This window comes from Furipterus horrens, unplaced genomic scaffold, assembly GCF_987537825.1.
Source record: "Furipterus horrens unplaced genomic scaffold, mFurHor1.1.pri manual_scaffold_8, whole genome shotgun sequence".
Lineage (NCBI taxonomy): Eukaryota > Metazoa > Chordata > Mammalia > Chiroptera > Furipteridae > Furipterus > Furipterus horrens.
Window position 1 is genome coordinate 99,792,190 of NW_028327178.1, and position 12,858 is coordinate 99,805,047.

General features: G+C 54.4%; 2 protein-coding genes across 2 annotated transcripts in view; one reads left to right on the forward strand and one right to left on the reverse strand.

The window, feature by feature from the left end:
• Positions 1–359: 359 nt before the first annotated feature.
• On the forward strand, positions 360–7,869 carry KCNK15 (potassium two pore domain channel subfamily K member 15). Its single transcript, XM_090286451.1, has 2 exons — positions 360–751; positions 4,632–7,869. The coding sequence occupies exons 1-2, from the start codon at positions 469–471 to the stop codon at positions 5,342–5,344; spliced, it is 996 nt and encodes a 331-aa protein (XP_090142577.1). The 5' UTR covers positions 360–468; the 3' UTR covers positions 5,345–7,869.
• Positions 6,349–12,858, reverse strand: part of RIMS4 (regulating synaptic membrane exocytosis 4) — a 50,731-nt gene continuing 44,221 nt past the window's right edge. The window contains exons 5-6 of the mRNA XM_090286452.1: positions 12,125–12,264; positions 6,349–10,791 (exon numbers count right to left, since the gene is read on the reverse strand). Coding sequence (XP_090142578.1) covers positions 10,573–10,791; positions 12,125–12,264 — 359 coding nt within the window. The 3' untranslated portion in view covers positions 6,349–10,572. The remainder of the gene's footprint in view (positions 10,792–12,124; positions 12,265–12,858) is intronic.

A 12,858-nucleotide genomic window follows, 5' to 3' on the forward strand; every position in this document is an offset into this window, starting at 1 on the left:
GGAATCTGGTTTGTACCAAGTAGCTAGGTGCTTGGGAAAATACTCGTTGGATCACTGACTGAACGAATTAATGAGAGAAGGACTTGCCCAAGGTTGCAGAAGAGAGTGGTGGAGACAGGTCTTTCGCAGACCCGGGCTTTGGGCGCTTTGCTCCGGATGCCACTGTTTGCAGACACTTTAGCCCCTGGGCGCCAGAGGTTAAACAAAGGCAGACGTGGGGCAGGCGGCGCTGCGGCAGCAGCAGCGGAGCCCTTCCTGCCCTCCTCGATCCCGCGCCCAGGCCCCGCCTCTGGATGCCCCACCCCGGCCCGCGCAGCCTGGGCTCCCGCCGCCCCGGTCCCTGGGCGCTGGCTGGAGCGGGACGGGCACGCGGCAGCCGTCGGGGCGCATGGCCCGGGGTGGGGACGCGGCTGGCGAGGCGCGGAGCCGGGGGGCGCGGAGCGGGACAGCGCGGGTCGGGGCGCCGTCATGAAACAGCAGAGCGTGCGCACCGCCGCGCTAGTCCTGTGCATCCTGTCTTACCTGCTAGTGGGCGCCGCCGTCTTCGATGCGCTGGAGTCCGAGGCTGAGAGCGGCCGCCAGAGACTGCTGGCCCAGAAGCGGAGAGAGCTCCGGAGGAAGTACGGCTTCTCGGCCGAGGACTACCGCGAGCTGGAGCGCCTAGCGCTGAAGGCCGAGCCGCACCGCGCCGGCCGTCAGTGGAAGTTCGCCGGCTCTTTCTACTTCGCCATCACCGTCATCACTACCATCGGTGAGCGCCCCGGAGACCCCCCTTGGCGCTCGCTCCAACCCGAGCCGCCCGCAGTGCCCCTGGGTTTGAATCCCCTGCCCAGCTGGGTGACTTTGGTGGAGTCATTTCTACTCACCAAGCCTCGCTTGCCTCGGATGGGCTGGGGGGAGTCAGTAGGTTAAATTTTCCAAAAGGCGGGTACACAGGAGTGACCAGAAAATACTCCAGGGACTGCGAGGCAGATCAAGTGAAACCCGGAAGCCCAAATCGCTGGAGTTGCTTCCTTGGCTGAATCACATTAGCTGTGTGACCTGAGACAAGTTGCATAACCTCTCTGAGCCTCACGTCTCCTCTGTAAAGTAGGGGTGCTAATTGGCCCTCTATGCAGAAAGTTTTAGCACAGGGCCTGACATATAGAAAACACTAAAAAAAGTAATTGGTTTTTGTATTATAATTATTATTCTGTTACTCCATAAGGATGAGGATCTAGTCTGTCTTAGTCACTGCAGTATGGCCAGTGCATGGTGCATAGTAGACACTCAATAAATAGTTGTTAAAGGAATGACTGATTACCACAAGTTTTGGACCCCCCAGGTATCCAGAGCACTTTCTCTGCAGCATCTGGACCGCCAGCCGTTGCCATGGCCACTGTCTGGCTGGTACCTGCGGAGCCTAAGCCTAGGGAAGCAGGAAAGTAGAGAAGCAGGCTCTGCAGGGCTCCAAGCTGGGTACCAGACACTTCTGAGGCCTCAGCTGTGGATGTCCAGGCGCCCTTTGGGGCTGAACCACCACCCTGGAAGCCCATCCCTTGGAGAAAATGCCTCCGTAATGTTCTCGCAAGTGAATGTGAGCTTGTGGGTTTAGCAGTGGAGTTAAAAGCCTGAGTTCTGCAATTACATAGACCAGGATTCTGTTCTCATCTCTATTGCTTCCTGCCTCTCTGGTAATTGATTGTACCTCTCTGAGCCCTGGTTTCTTCAACTTCAAAATGCAATTGTTCCTATCTCTCTAGTGGTTGCCAAGTTTAAATGAGGTCAAGCATGTAAAATGTTTGGCACAGTGCCTGAGGCTAAATAGGCACTATTAATTAGTAATAATGACAATTCACTATTTGCCAACTGTGGGCCCAGCTCCCATTCAGCCCTTATGCCAGCTCCTGTCAACATGGGACCCCTGCTTCTCTATCTTAGCTCAGCCTAAGATCCTCCCTGTCACTGTGCTCAGTGATGTGGGACCCCATCCATCTCTTCTGCTTTCTCTGGCATTGTTAGGAGCCCTCCCAGCTGGGTTTGGCCTCCTCCCCTGGCTCTTCTTCCCCAACAACACACAAATGCATCTGGGAGTCTGGAGAAGGGATTAACACTGGAAACAGTTTTGCATTTTTGGCCACCTGGGGGCGCCAGCACGTGCTGCGTGGCGCAGGCTGCATAAGTCAGCCTTGCAGACAGGCCAGAACCCAGGAGCATAAGCGCTGCAGGAACAGAGGAGAGGCGCTGAGAAGCAGTGGAGGATAGTGGTTAACAGCTCTGGCCTGGTGACCTTTGGGCAGCTTCACCCCTCTAATCCAAACATCCTTATCTGTAAAATGGGAATAATATTGTCTCATACAGTCATTGAAAGGGTTGAATAAGATAATCCATGTAAAATACTCAGCATGTTAGGATATCGTTATTCATTTCACTCTGTGCCCAAAACCAGACTAGCCCCAAAGAGCTGGACACAGCATTGCCTGGCCTCTTACTCCTGAGGAGGCTTCTCTGTCTCAGCACCCTCTTCAATTTGGTTTATTATTATTATTAAATTTTCATTGACCCTTTAGTCTTTGCCAGGATCTACAGAAGGCTCTGGTGACTAGAGAGACAGAGAAGTGACTGGCATGGTTTCTGGCCTCAAGGAGCTCACAGTCTGGTGGTGGGCAAAGCCCTCACTACCCCAGTAACATATAGGGTCATGCAGGAGAAAAGTGGAAGTGGAGCCATAGGTCTTTAAACACATAAATTGTATTGGTGATATTTTGAATAGATTATATATGCACACAGTACACACTTCACATGTTCAAAAAGGGTACAGAGTGAAAAGGAAGACTCTCTCTTACCCTGTCCCTCTACGCATAAATTCCTTTCCCTGGATCAAAGAGTTAACCAGTTTCTTGTGTATTCTCCTAGATATATTATCTGCCTATATATTCCTTTAAAACATACACACCACATAGACATATTATACACACAGTTTTTTCTCTTAATTTTTAAACTTGTATACAGGGCCGGGGGTGGGGGGGAATTAGGGTTCCAGTAGTTCGTATGAGAAATACAAGAATAAATTCTGTGTTTCATGTACTCACAACTGTAAGCCTACTTTTGCCCTACCCTGTATTTTGGTGATGTTTTTATACCCATTGCTAAAGAACTGTGTCATCTTCTTCATAGCTATATGGCAGCCCTTCTCAACCTTGGCACAACTGACATTGGGACTGGAGAATACTTTGTTGTGCGGCCTGTCCTCTGCATGGCACAGTGCTTAGCAGTACACTTGCCTCTACCCAGTAGCACACAGCCAACACGTCCCAGCTGTGACCATCAAAAATGTCTCCAGACATTGCCAAATATCCCCTCAGGAGTAAAATAAGCCCTGGTTGGAGCCCACTGTGAAAGATTCCATCATTTGGATGGCGCTGTCATTTACAAAACCAGGCCCCTATCGACAGACACTTAGGCTATCTAAAATTTTCACTATGAGCAACAATGCTTCAGTGTAACCCACGTGCATCCATCAGTTGGCACATGTGTGTTTTGGAGGACTAACTTCCTAACTGTGGGACTGTATAAGTCAGAGAGTTTGGGTATTTTACATTTTGGCAGATGGGCTCACTTTGCTAGAGGAGGCATGTTTGTTGGGGAAGGCCCACCTGACTTTTTTTGGGTCATGGGACCCTTTGAGGATACCATGAAAGCTTTCACTCCTTTCTCCTGGAAAAGATGCATATCTACTTATGTTTAGGTTCCCTACTACAGTTAGGGGACTGAGTGAAGAATCCCTGCACCAGACTGAAGTGGTGTTTAGTGAGCGCTGGCTTGGATCAGGATCTGGGAAGGAAGAATGGACTGGGCCAGGGTGGATAGGCAAGCTGGTGGGGGTGGGGCAGCCTGAGAAAAGGCCTATGGAGGTGGGACACGCTGGTTGGGGAAACAACTGGGGGTTCTAGAGAGGTAGAGGGGATCTAGATCAGGAAGGAGCTCAAACACCAGGTGACAACTAGTTCTTTACCCTATGGGTACTGAGAGCCAGGGAAGATTTTGCCTTTTTTTTTTTTTAAATCAAAACACAATTTACATACAATAAAACTCACCATTTTTCAGTGCACACTTCTGCAAAACCTGTTGTGTTACAGCAGCCTGGATCAACACACAGAACTTTCCCATCACCCTCCACAGTTCTGTCGTACCCCTTTGTAGTTAACCCCTCCTTCAGTCTCAATGACTGGCAACCACAGATCTGTTCTCTGTCCCCATAGTTTTTTGTCAATATGTCACTTAAATGGAACCGTGCAGTTTATACCTTTTGAGTTTGGCAACAGCACAATACATTTGAGATTCTTTTGTTGCTGCAGATAACCATCATTCATTCCTTTCTATTGCTCCAAAGAATTCCATTGTGTGGATGTACCTCAGGTTGTTTATCCATTTTCCAATTGAGGGACGTTTGGGCTGTTTACGATTTGGGGTAATTATGGATAACTGTGCAAGGTTTTGAAGCCAGAGAATGACCTAGGTAGATGAAATTAGCATTTTCAAGATGCTCAGCCCGCATGGGGGCATGGGAGACCAGACAGGCAGGCCAAGGATGACAGTGTTGTTAGATGGCACTGGGTACTCACCGACCCTCCCCTCCGCTTTCCCTCCAGGGTATGGCCACGCCGCGCCAGGCACGGACTCAGGGAAGGTCTTCTGCATGTTCTATGCGCTTCTGGGCATCCCCTTGACGCTGGTCACTTTCCAGAGCTTGGGCGAGCGGCTCAACGCGCTGGTGCGGCGCCTCCTGCTGGCGGCCAAGCGCTGCCTGGGCCTGCGGCGGCCGCGCGTGTCCACGGAAAACATGGTGGTGGCAGGGCTGCTGGTGTGCGCGGCCACCCTGGCTCTCGGGGCTGCCGCCTTCGCGCACTTCGAGGGCTGGACCTTCTTCCACGCCTATTACTACTGCTTCATCACCCTCACTACCATCGGCTTCGGCGACTTCGTAGCGCTGCAGAGCGACGAGGCGCTGCAGAGGAAGCCGCCTTACGTGGCCTTCAGCTTCCTCTACATCCTCTTGGGGCTCACGGTCATCGGCGCCTTCCTCAACCTGGTGGTCCTGCGCTTTCTGGCGGCCAGCACCGACGCGTCCGAGAGCGCTGCTGGCAGCGCCAGCCCGCCCTGCCTAGGGACGCCGGAGAGCCTTGGCCCCGCCCTGACCCACCGCTCCGTGCGCCCCGGGGGCTCCTCCTCCGTCTCCTATCGCATCCACCAGCTAGAGATGTGGGCCCGCGACAATCTGGGCTTCTCGCCCCCCGCGAGCCCTGGGCCTATGGGTAGTGGCTGCGGGACAGGCAGGCCCCCGATCCGGCGGAAGTCCATCTGACAGCCCTACCACGTTGGGGGGTAGGAGTGGATCCTGGAACGGAGGGCCTGGGTTCGACCATCAGCGCACCTCTCCCCCCAGAGCTGGGAGAGGGGCGAGGGGCCAGGGCCGCAATGCCATCTTCTGCCACAAGCGGGTTCTCATTCCCTTCTGTGGCTAGCCACGCTCTCCTCTCCAAAAATATATTAAAGTCACGTCATAAGCACAACAAGCACGAATCTAAAATCACCTAGTAGGTGCAGACCCCTGGGGTCCAAATTATTTTAGGAAGGCATGACCCACTCAGTCACCTAAGAGGTTCTCCACAGGCCCGTGTCACTATCTGGCCTTCCGGAGTAGGAACAGGTGGCTATTCTCCTGCCAAAGAGGCCGGTTTTGTCTTGTAGGGGAATGCATGCTTTTCAACACCGGAATCCTACCTGCGAGGCCGGCTGCTCACACCATGAGAAGCACTAAAAGGAGATGGACTGATGGGAACCATCTGTCACCCAGCGTGGACCAGTGGCAAACCACTGCACTGTTGAAACGATTGCATTCTCTTGCTCAGCATGTAGATAGGAACTGGCCCTTGTGGAATGAAGCACGCTCTTTTCCCACCCAAGCTGGTGTTCTGTCCTTGGGCAGCCCCATTTTAGGATGAGGGGGCCTTGCTGACACCCACCATGTCACTGGGGCCACCTGGACACAGCTGAATGCTGTAAGATAAGCTCTCGTCTGGGAGTGTGAGAACTGGGTCCCGTGAGTAACCTGCAATGTGACTTTGGGGACTCTCATCCCCTACCCAGTCTTTAGTTAAATCTCATCTGTAAAATGACTGGGTTCATCCAGAATCCTGCCCCCTCCCGTGCACTTCTGCAAGGGTCCCCGGGACGGGCCCGGGAGGGGGCATTACAAAAGCCCATGGTGGGGCACGCTGGCCTCCCACAACACTCAGCTCCTTAAAACACCAACTGCCCTTAGCTTCCCAGGTACAAGCACCTCAACACAAAGCAGAGCAAGACAAGTTAGAAAAGCCAAAAACTTTAATTTTCAACATGAGCTACATGGTCATGAACACAATGCAACGAGGCCCACTCCGACCCAGGGGCTGGGGAAACCCCCCCTCCCCAAAGGCCCGGGTGGCTCCTGCTCCTGGGAATGTAGGGAAGGTGGGTGGATGGAGAGGCCTCAGCCTGAGGATCCGGGGGCCTGCCTTCCTGCCACCTTCTCAGGAGGCAGTCGAAGAAAGGGCTCCGGATGTGATGTCTGAGGCCCTGGGTTCAGGTCTCCACTCTGCTCTCACAGAAGCTGTGAGTAAAATGGACACAACCAGCCTCCCCACAGGGTGAGTCAGATGAGCTCATGGACATGAAAGCTTACTGTCACTGAGGTGCGGCCATACACAGGACCCTCCCAGTGGGCTGTGGGAGTCCTTACCCGAGAACGGGGATGGCTGGGTCCCCTGGGCCCGGCACAGCGCTGCTGCTCAATAAATAAATACAGGTGGCCTTGCCTGACGCAACAGCTGTGCTCCAAGGGGAGAGGCTCAGTGCTGTTCTGAACACCAGGTGTGCCCAGGAGTTTCTGGTTTAAGGAACTGGATGGCGAATCAGCTTGTAAAGTGCATGGCCACACCTGACTGCTTTCCCTACCAGTGTAGAAGCAAGAGCTCTGAACTGCAGCAGAACTGAGTTCTAGTCTGAGCTTGGCCACTGACTCACAGTGGGACCCTGGCAGGTGCCTTCCCCGCCCAGGGCCTCAGCTTCCCCCTCTAAAATGGGGCTCATAAGAGGCCCCACCTACTGCCCAGGGGCTCCTGTGAGGATACACTGGGGGTAAAACACTTTGAAAACAAAGAAGTTGGAAAAGTACTACTGGAGGATGAGAGATGATTACGTACAAGCTGAAGGTTTTGTGAGGCTTTCCTTAAGATGAGGTGTACCAGAGCAGCCTCATACCTACCCACGCAGCCGCGGGCAGGAACTGGTGCTTCTAACCTCCCTCCAGTCAGTCCTGTAGGGCTATGGCACCTCGGTGGGAGCTCCTACCCAGTCACTAAGGCCTGACCAAATCCTCAGTCAGCTGGGCCAACCCCCTAGGAGAGCTAGGTGGCTATGGCAAACCCTCTTCTCCGATCCTGAGCCCAGAAAAATTATTGGCCCATGGAGATGGAACCAAGCAGGCCTGGTGGCCCAGGGCTTAAAGGCCACCAATACTTAACATAGCAGACATGCCCGTCCCCACTGCTCACTTGCTGAGGGGTCCTGGGCAAATCACTTCCAGCTTCTGGACCTGTTTCCTCATGTCTCCGATGGGCTACAATTTGCCATGCCCGTCTTTCCAAGGCCAAGGAGAGAAGGGAGGAGGAAGGGTGGTGAGAAATGGTGGCTCCACCTCATCCTGCCCTGGCTCCCGCTCAGACTCAGGCAGGAGAAGGAGGCCCAGGCCGGGGGTGCCAGTGAACTTACAAGTGACCCCAGATGCAGCCATTCTTGCCCTCGCTGCAGTCTCCTCCTCAGTAAAATGGAAATGGCTTTACTAATGGTCCCAAAGCCTCTTTCCCTTTAGTATGAAAAGCAGATTCTGGAGAAGGGAAGTGGAATCTACTCCCTCCAGGCTACCTCTGCATGTGACCTTTGGACCAGAGATTGGAAAAATAAAATCAGCCCCACCCCCTCCCCACCCGAATCCTCCCCCACTTCACCCTCTCTGATCCTCTCGAAATGGTGGAGTTTAAGTTGCAAAGGATCCAACAGCAGCGGTTCCCAAAGCTACTAATGAGAACAGTCACCTCCTCCCAAACCCCTATTCCTGGGGAGGACAGATGGTGGTTCCCCCACCAAATGGTCAGAGCCCCTTGGAAGGGGGCACGTGCTCACAACGATGATACAAAGAAAAAGGGCTCCAGCCCCCACGCACACCACCCCTCCAGGAGGTGAGCTGAGATTTCACAGAACAAACAAGAAAGTCCGTGAGAGGGCCCTTGGGGACCACCCCCAGGATGTTGTTATTGCTTTGGAGCTTTCCCTCTCTTTATAAAGGCTGTGCAGACCCCAGAGGGTGGGCTCAGGCTGGGGGGCACTGAGCCCCTTCTCCCTCTGGTTGGGACAGCCAGGCTGTGCCCCATCCTTGAAAACTACCCCTGTACAACCAGAGCGGTGATGGCTGCAGAGAGAAAAGGCGCTCTCCTGGCTCAAAATAGTCCAAATGGCAAGTAATAAACAAACAGCAGATAAATTACGCTGGTTTAAAGAACCAAAACAAAATGGTGAGGGGTTGATTCTGGGCCTCAGATGTGAGTCCATCCAGAGCCTGGCTGCCTCCTGCCCAAGTCTCAGGGTTCCACCCCCAAAAGCCCCGGTAGCTCTGGAGGCCTCCTGGAAGGAAAGGCCTCCCATCGCCCCTTCCCAGTGCAGTGTGAGAAGCTCCATGGAGGCCATCGAACCCAACCAGACTTTCAAGGATGCCCAAGGCTCAGACAGGCTGCGGGCATGTGGGGGTGCGGGTGGGGGTGGTGGGGAATTCCAGGTGAAGTAATTACCTGGTCAGTAGCCTATAGTGGAACCAGGGACAGGATGGGACTGGACACAGCCAGGTGTCCTCAGTAGAAAACGACCCACTCTAATAGCATCCAGGCCCCCTCCACCAAGGCCCACATCCTCAGGAATGCTTCATAAATGAAACCAGTACCAAGGATAATAAATCAGGACATCTGAGTATAGTGGGCAGCTCCAGTTACTACAACCCTACAGGGGGAGGGGAAGGCAGGGGGAGAAGGAGAAGCTGGCCTCCTGAGCCCCAGGCCCAGGCCAGCAAGAGACAGTGGTCCCCTGGAATGTACTTGTGTCTCCTCTCCACCCCATCCTGGGACTTTGTGAGAACTACGTATGAGCTAAGAACAGGCCCCATGGCTTGGACCACTAACTCTACCCAGCTAACCTGGACTACGCCCTACACAGCAGGGACGGGTAATGAGGGGTGGTGGGCTGCTGGGTGCCTCCTAGGGGAGGTGGCAGAAATGTGCTTCTCTAAAGAGGGCCAGCCCGGGTCCTCCCCAGCATGCAGAAGGGCTTCCGGAGGCCCCAGGGAGGGCTGGGCCGGGAAGGCAGCTACCCAGGCCTACTTGAGAAGGAATCTCACGGTCCTTAGACTCATACCTCTCCTCTCCTCTCCTTGAGCCAAGGTAATTGAGGCCGGGGCAGTGGGTTCTGCTCTTAGTATACGTGGTTTGTTTAAAAAGACTAAAATAGGGGAGTTCTGTTGCCTCCCCAGACCTCCAGGCTGGAGGCAGAGGAATAGACAAGATGACCTTTGACCTTATCCAACAAGAAGGGAGTCTCCTATTTGGAAAACCCTCACCTTGGCACCACCAGTCCCAACCCCCGCTTTCCCTCGACTCCCTCTCCAATCCAGCACCCCAAAACGCAGAGACAGTGAGCTCTCTGGGCTTGGAGTCCTGGAAAATCAGGGTTCTCGTCCACCAAAACCCAAATGACCGAGTTCTTCCAGTCCCACAGTTTCCAAAGCAACTTGTTTCAATCCCACAGAGCAAGGCACCCTGGGGGTCTGTGCCAGGTCCTGGGCACCTCCTCCTTTCCTTTGGTCCCTGCTGGATTCCAATTCCACAGGAAGAGGGGCAGGCAGGAGGGGACAGACAGATGGACTCGGACAGGCTGCGACAAAACTCCTCCCACGGGCAGGTGGAGGGAGGCTGGAGCTCCTCTTCAAACCGGAGGGGGGCGGGTATGGGCCCCCCAGAGCTGGCTCCGGATTCTTGCAAAGCTGCCCCATCAGCTTTGGGGCAGGTGTAGCTGCCTGAACCCGGTGCCGCAGGAAAGACACTTGCTGGTAATTGGCACCATGGAGATGGCCGCTGGGTTCTGGACTTGGCTCCGGGCAGCAAGCTTCCGAGGACGCAAAAAGGGGGAGCAGTCAGACAGTGTCTGGGGCAGGAGAATGGTTTGCTCTGCCACCTCAGTCCCTTCTCCGGATTGCAGCCATATCCACCAGGTCACAAACTGGCCAAGTCAAAAGCGCAGCCAATCCCGCTGGGAGAGGAAAGGTCTCAGGATAGGAGGCAAAGAAGGGGTGAGGAGGGTCCCAAGGGGGGGCAGGTCTCCCCGTTCTGCTTCCCCACTATGGGGGAGAACCCCGTCCTCCTCTGTTCAAGGTGCCCCTGGGCCTGGGGTCCCAGGTCAGGGCTGGGTGGTCTCCAGGCCATCTCGGGGAGCCCCTCCCCATCCCTGGCACTAAGATCGCTCGCCGCAGGGTCCCAAGGTGCTCTCAAGGGACAACTGGGATGCTTGCCGGAGCAGAGGGCCTGTGGCTGGGTCCACCATGGAGGAGGTGGGGAAGAGCTTGTACCAGCCCACAGCAAGGGTGGTCAAGTCCAGCTCCTCCAGCAGCACGCGAGCCACGCCCATGAACTGCTTCCGCTCCATCCGCCCGTAGTTCCCCCAGACGATCACCTGTGGGGCAAGAGACACAGTGGTTCTAACCACCCAATGCCACTCACAGTTCCAGAACCAGACCCTGGGGTCATCCCCGTGCCCAAGTCACCTCCCAGTCCTGTCGCTTCGACCACCTTTAAATCACTGGCTCCGGTGCTGCCGTCATTGCCCTGCCACAGGACTGCCTTCCTGCCTCCAGTCTCCCCCGCTCCGTTCCAGTCCATTCTCCACACGCCCCACCTTTGAATCCAAGTCTTGAGGGCTGGCCCTAGATCATGAGCTCCCTACCTGCTTCCCCCATGGGCCCTCCCCTTCCAGAACCTCAGAACCCCCATGGTGAAACAAGGTTTTAAAAAGTGGCAGGTATTGTACATGCACAGTATCTGAATGGTCTTCTGGTTGTTTGAAATTGTACTAAGCGGGTTTTTACAAGCGTTTTTGACAGGAATCATCCTCGCGCGCACACATATTGGCTTCACAAATGGAAGCAAGTACTACGCCAAAGAAAAATTACGAGTGAGAAAGGTTCTCTCTCCCATCCATTCCATTGAAAAACAATTGTTAAGATCAGCTACATTGATTTCACAACTCAATGATGGGTCTCAGTCCACAGGTTGACAAACTCTGTCCTAGACAGGACCTGGTCTGCCCAGTTTAGCAAAAGCCCCGCTGTCCTGGCAATTTGTGACACGTTGGCCCCATCCTCATTTGCTTAGCCTGCCCAAGTGAGGAGCAAGGAATCAGATATAAGCCAGAAGTACCCAAAAGATAGCTTCAAGAGAGAGCGGGCACACGGCTTCTGCAGGCAACCGGCCTGGGCCCTGCCTGTACCCACAATGCACAGCTGTTTCTGGCTCCAGGTCTGAGTCACTACTGGGATTCTCCTAATGGCCAGAGGGCCAAACACCTCTCTGGCTGCTCAGAAGGCTCCCAGTTTATTATCACTGTGCTTCAGGCCAAAGCCCTGGCCTCCAGAGGTTGATGGCAATGAGGGTGATGACAATGATGATGATGATGATGATGATGATGATGATGATGATGATGATGATGATGGAAGCCATTTGTAGAGCACGCACTACAAGCCAAACTTGCAAATACTTTTCTTGCACAAAGCACATGTCACTGCTGCTGTCACTGTTATCAGTAGGTGCTATTAGTGTCCCCATTTTACAGATGAAGAAACTGAGGTTCAGAAAGACACTTGTTCAAAGTTGCACAGCAAGTTGTGGAGCACTGATCAACGACAGCACTCTACTTCCTCCAGGTGAGGCCCTCCCCGGGGGCGCCTCCCTCGTCCCCTAATACCGCAGGTGCAGGTGCGCACACACGCACACACACAGGCGGCCCTCACCTGCAGGACTTTGCCCTGGGGACTCTCAGGAAACAGCAGCACCTGGTTATACAATGGGTCCAGTGACTTGCGAGCGACTTTGGTCTTCTTCTTGGCAATGCACACGCCATTCTCCAGCAGGTAGGCCTTGATGTAGGCCGCTGGGGACAGAGGCCAGCAGGGTGAGCTCTAGTGTGGGCCTCAAATGGCGGGCACAGGGCATAGCAGAGGGCACTGCTGGGGTCAAAGGGCCCCCCTGGGGTCTGGGGAGGAGAAAACAGGGCCAAGCCAGGTGGTGGGAGTGGGGGGGCGGTGCAGCCAGAGTTGGGGAGGCCTACGCCACCCCCTCAGGTGGCCCTGCAAGCCTGCCCCTTCCCTTGCTCACTCTATACTCACCTGTTTCCTTTCTCTGTCTCTGACTCATCCACCCCCTCCCTGGCTTATACATTCATTGCTACCCATTCACTGAACAAATGCTTTCTGATCACCCCCTGCATGGCAAGCACCCTACCGAGCACTGGGGTACAATCATAAACAGGAAAGATGACCCCTGCTCTCCAGGAGCTCAGGCCAGCGGGCGCTACCGACAAGGTCAGCTGACAATCTCTACTGGGTCCCCGGAATGAACCCTGAATCACCAGTTCTTTGTGAGTCACTGGAGTTGGAACAAAGCAGCCCTCCCAGTAGGGCTCAGTTTTCTCTTTTCTAAACCCAGATATCCCTCCAGACATGCTGCTCCCCAACCTCCACCCCCG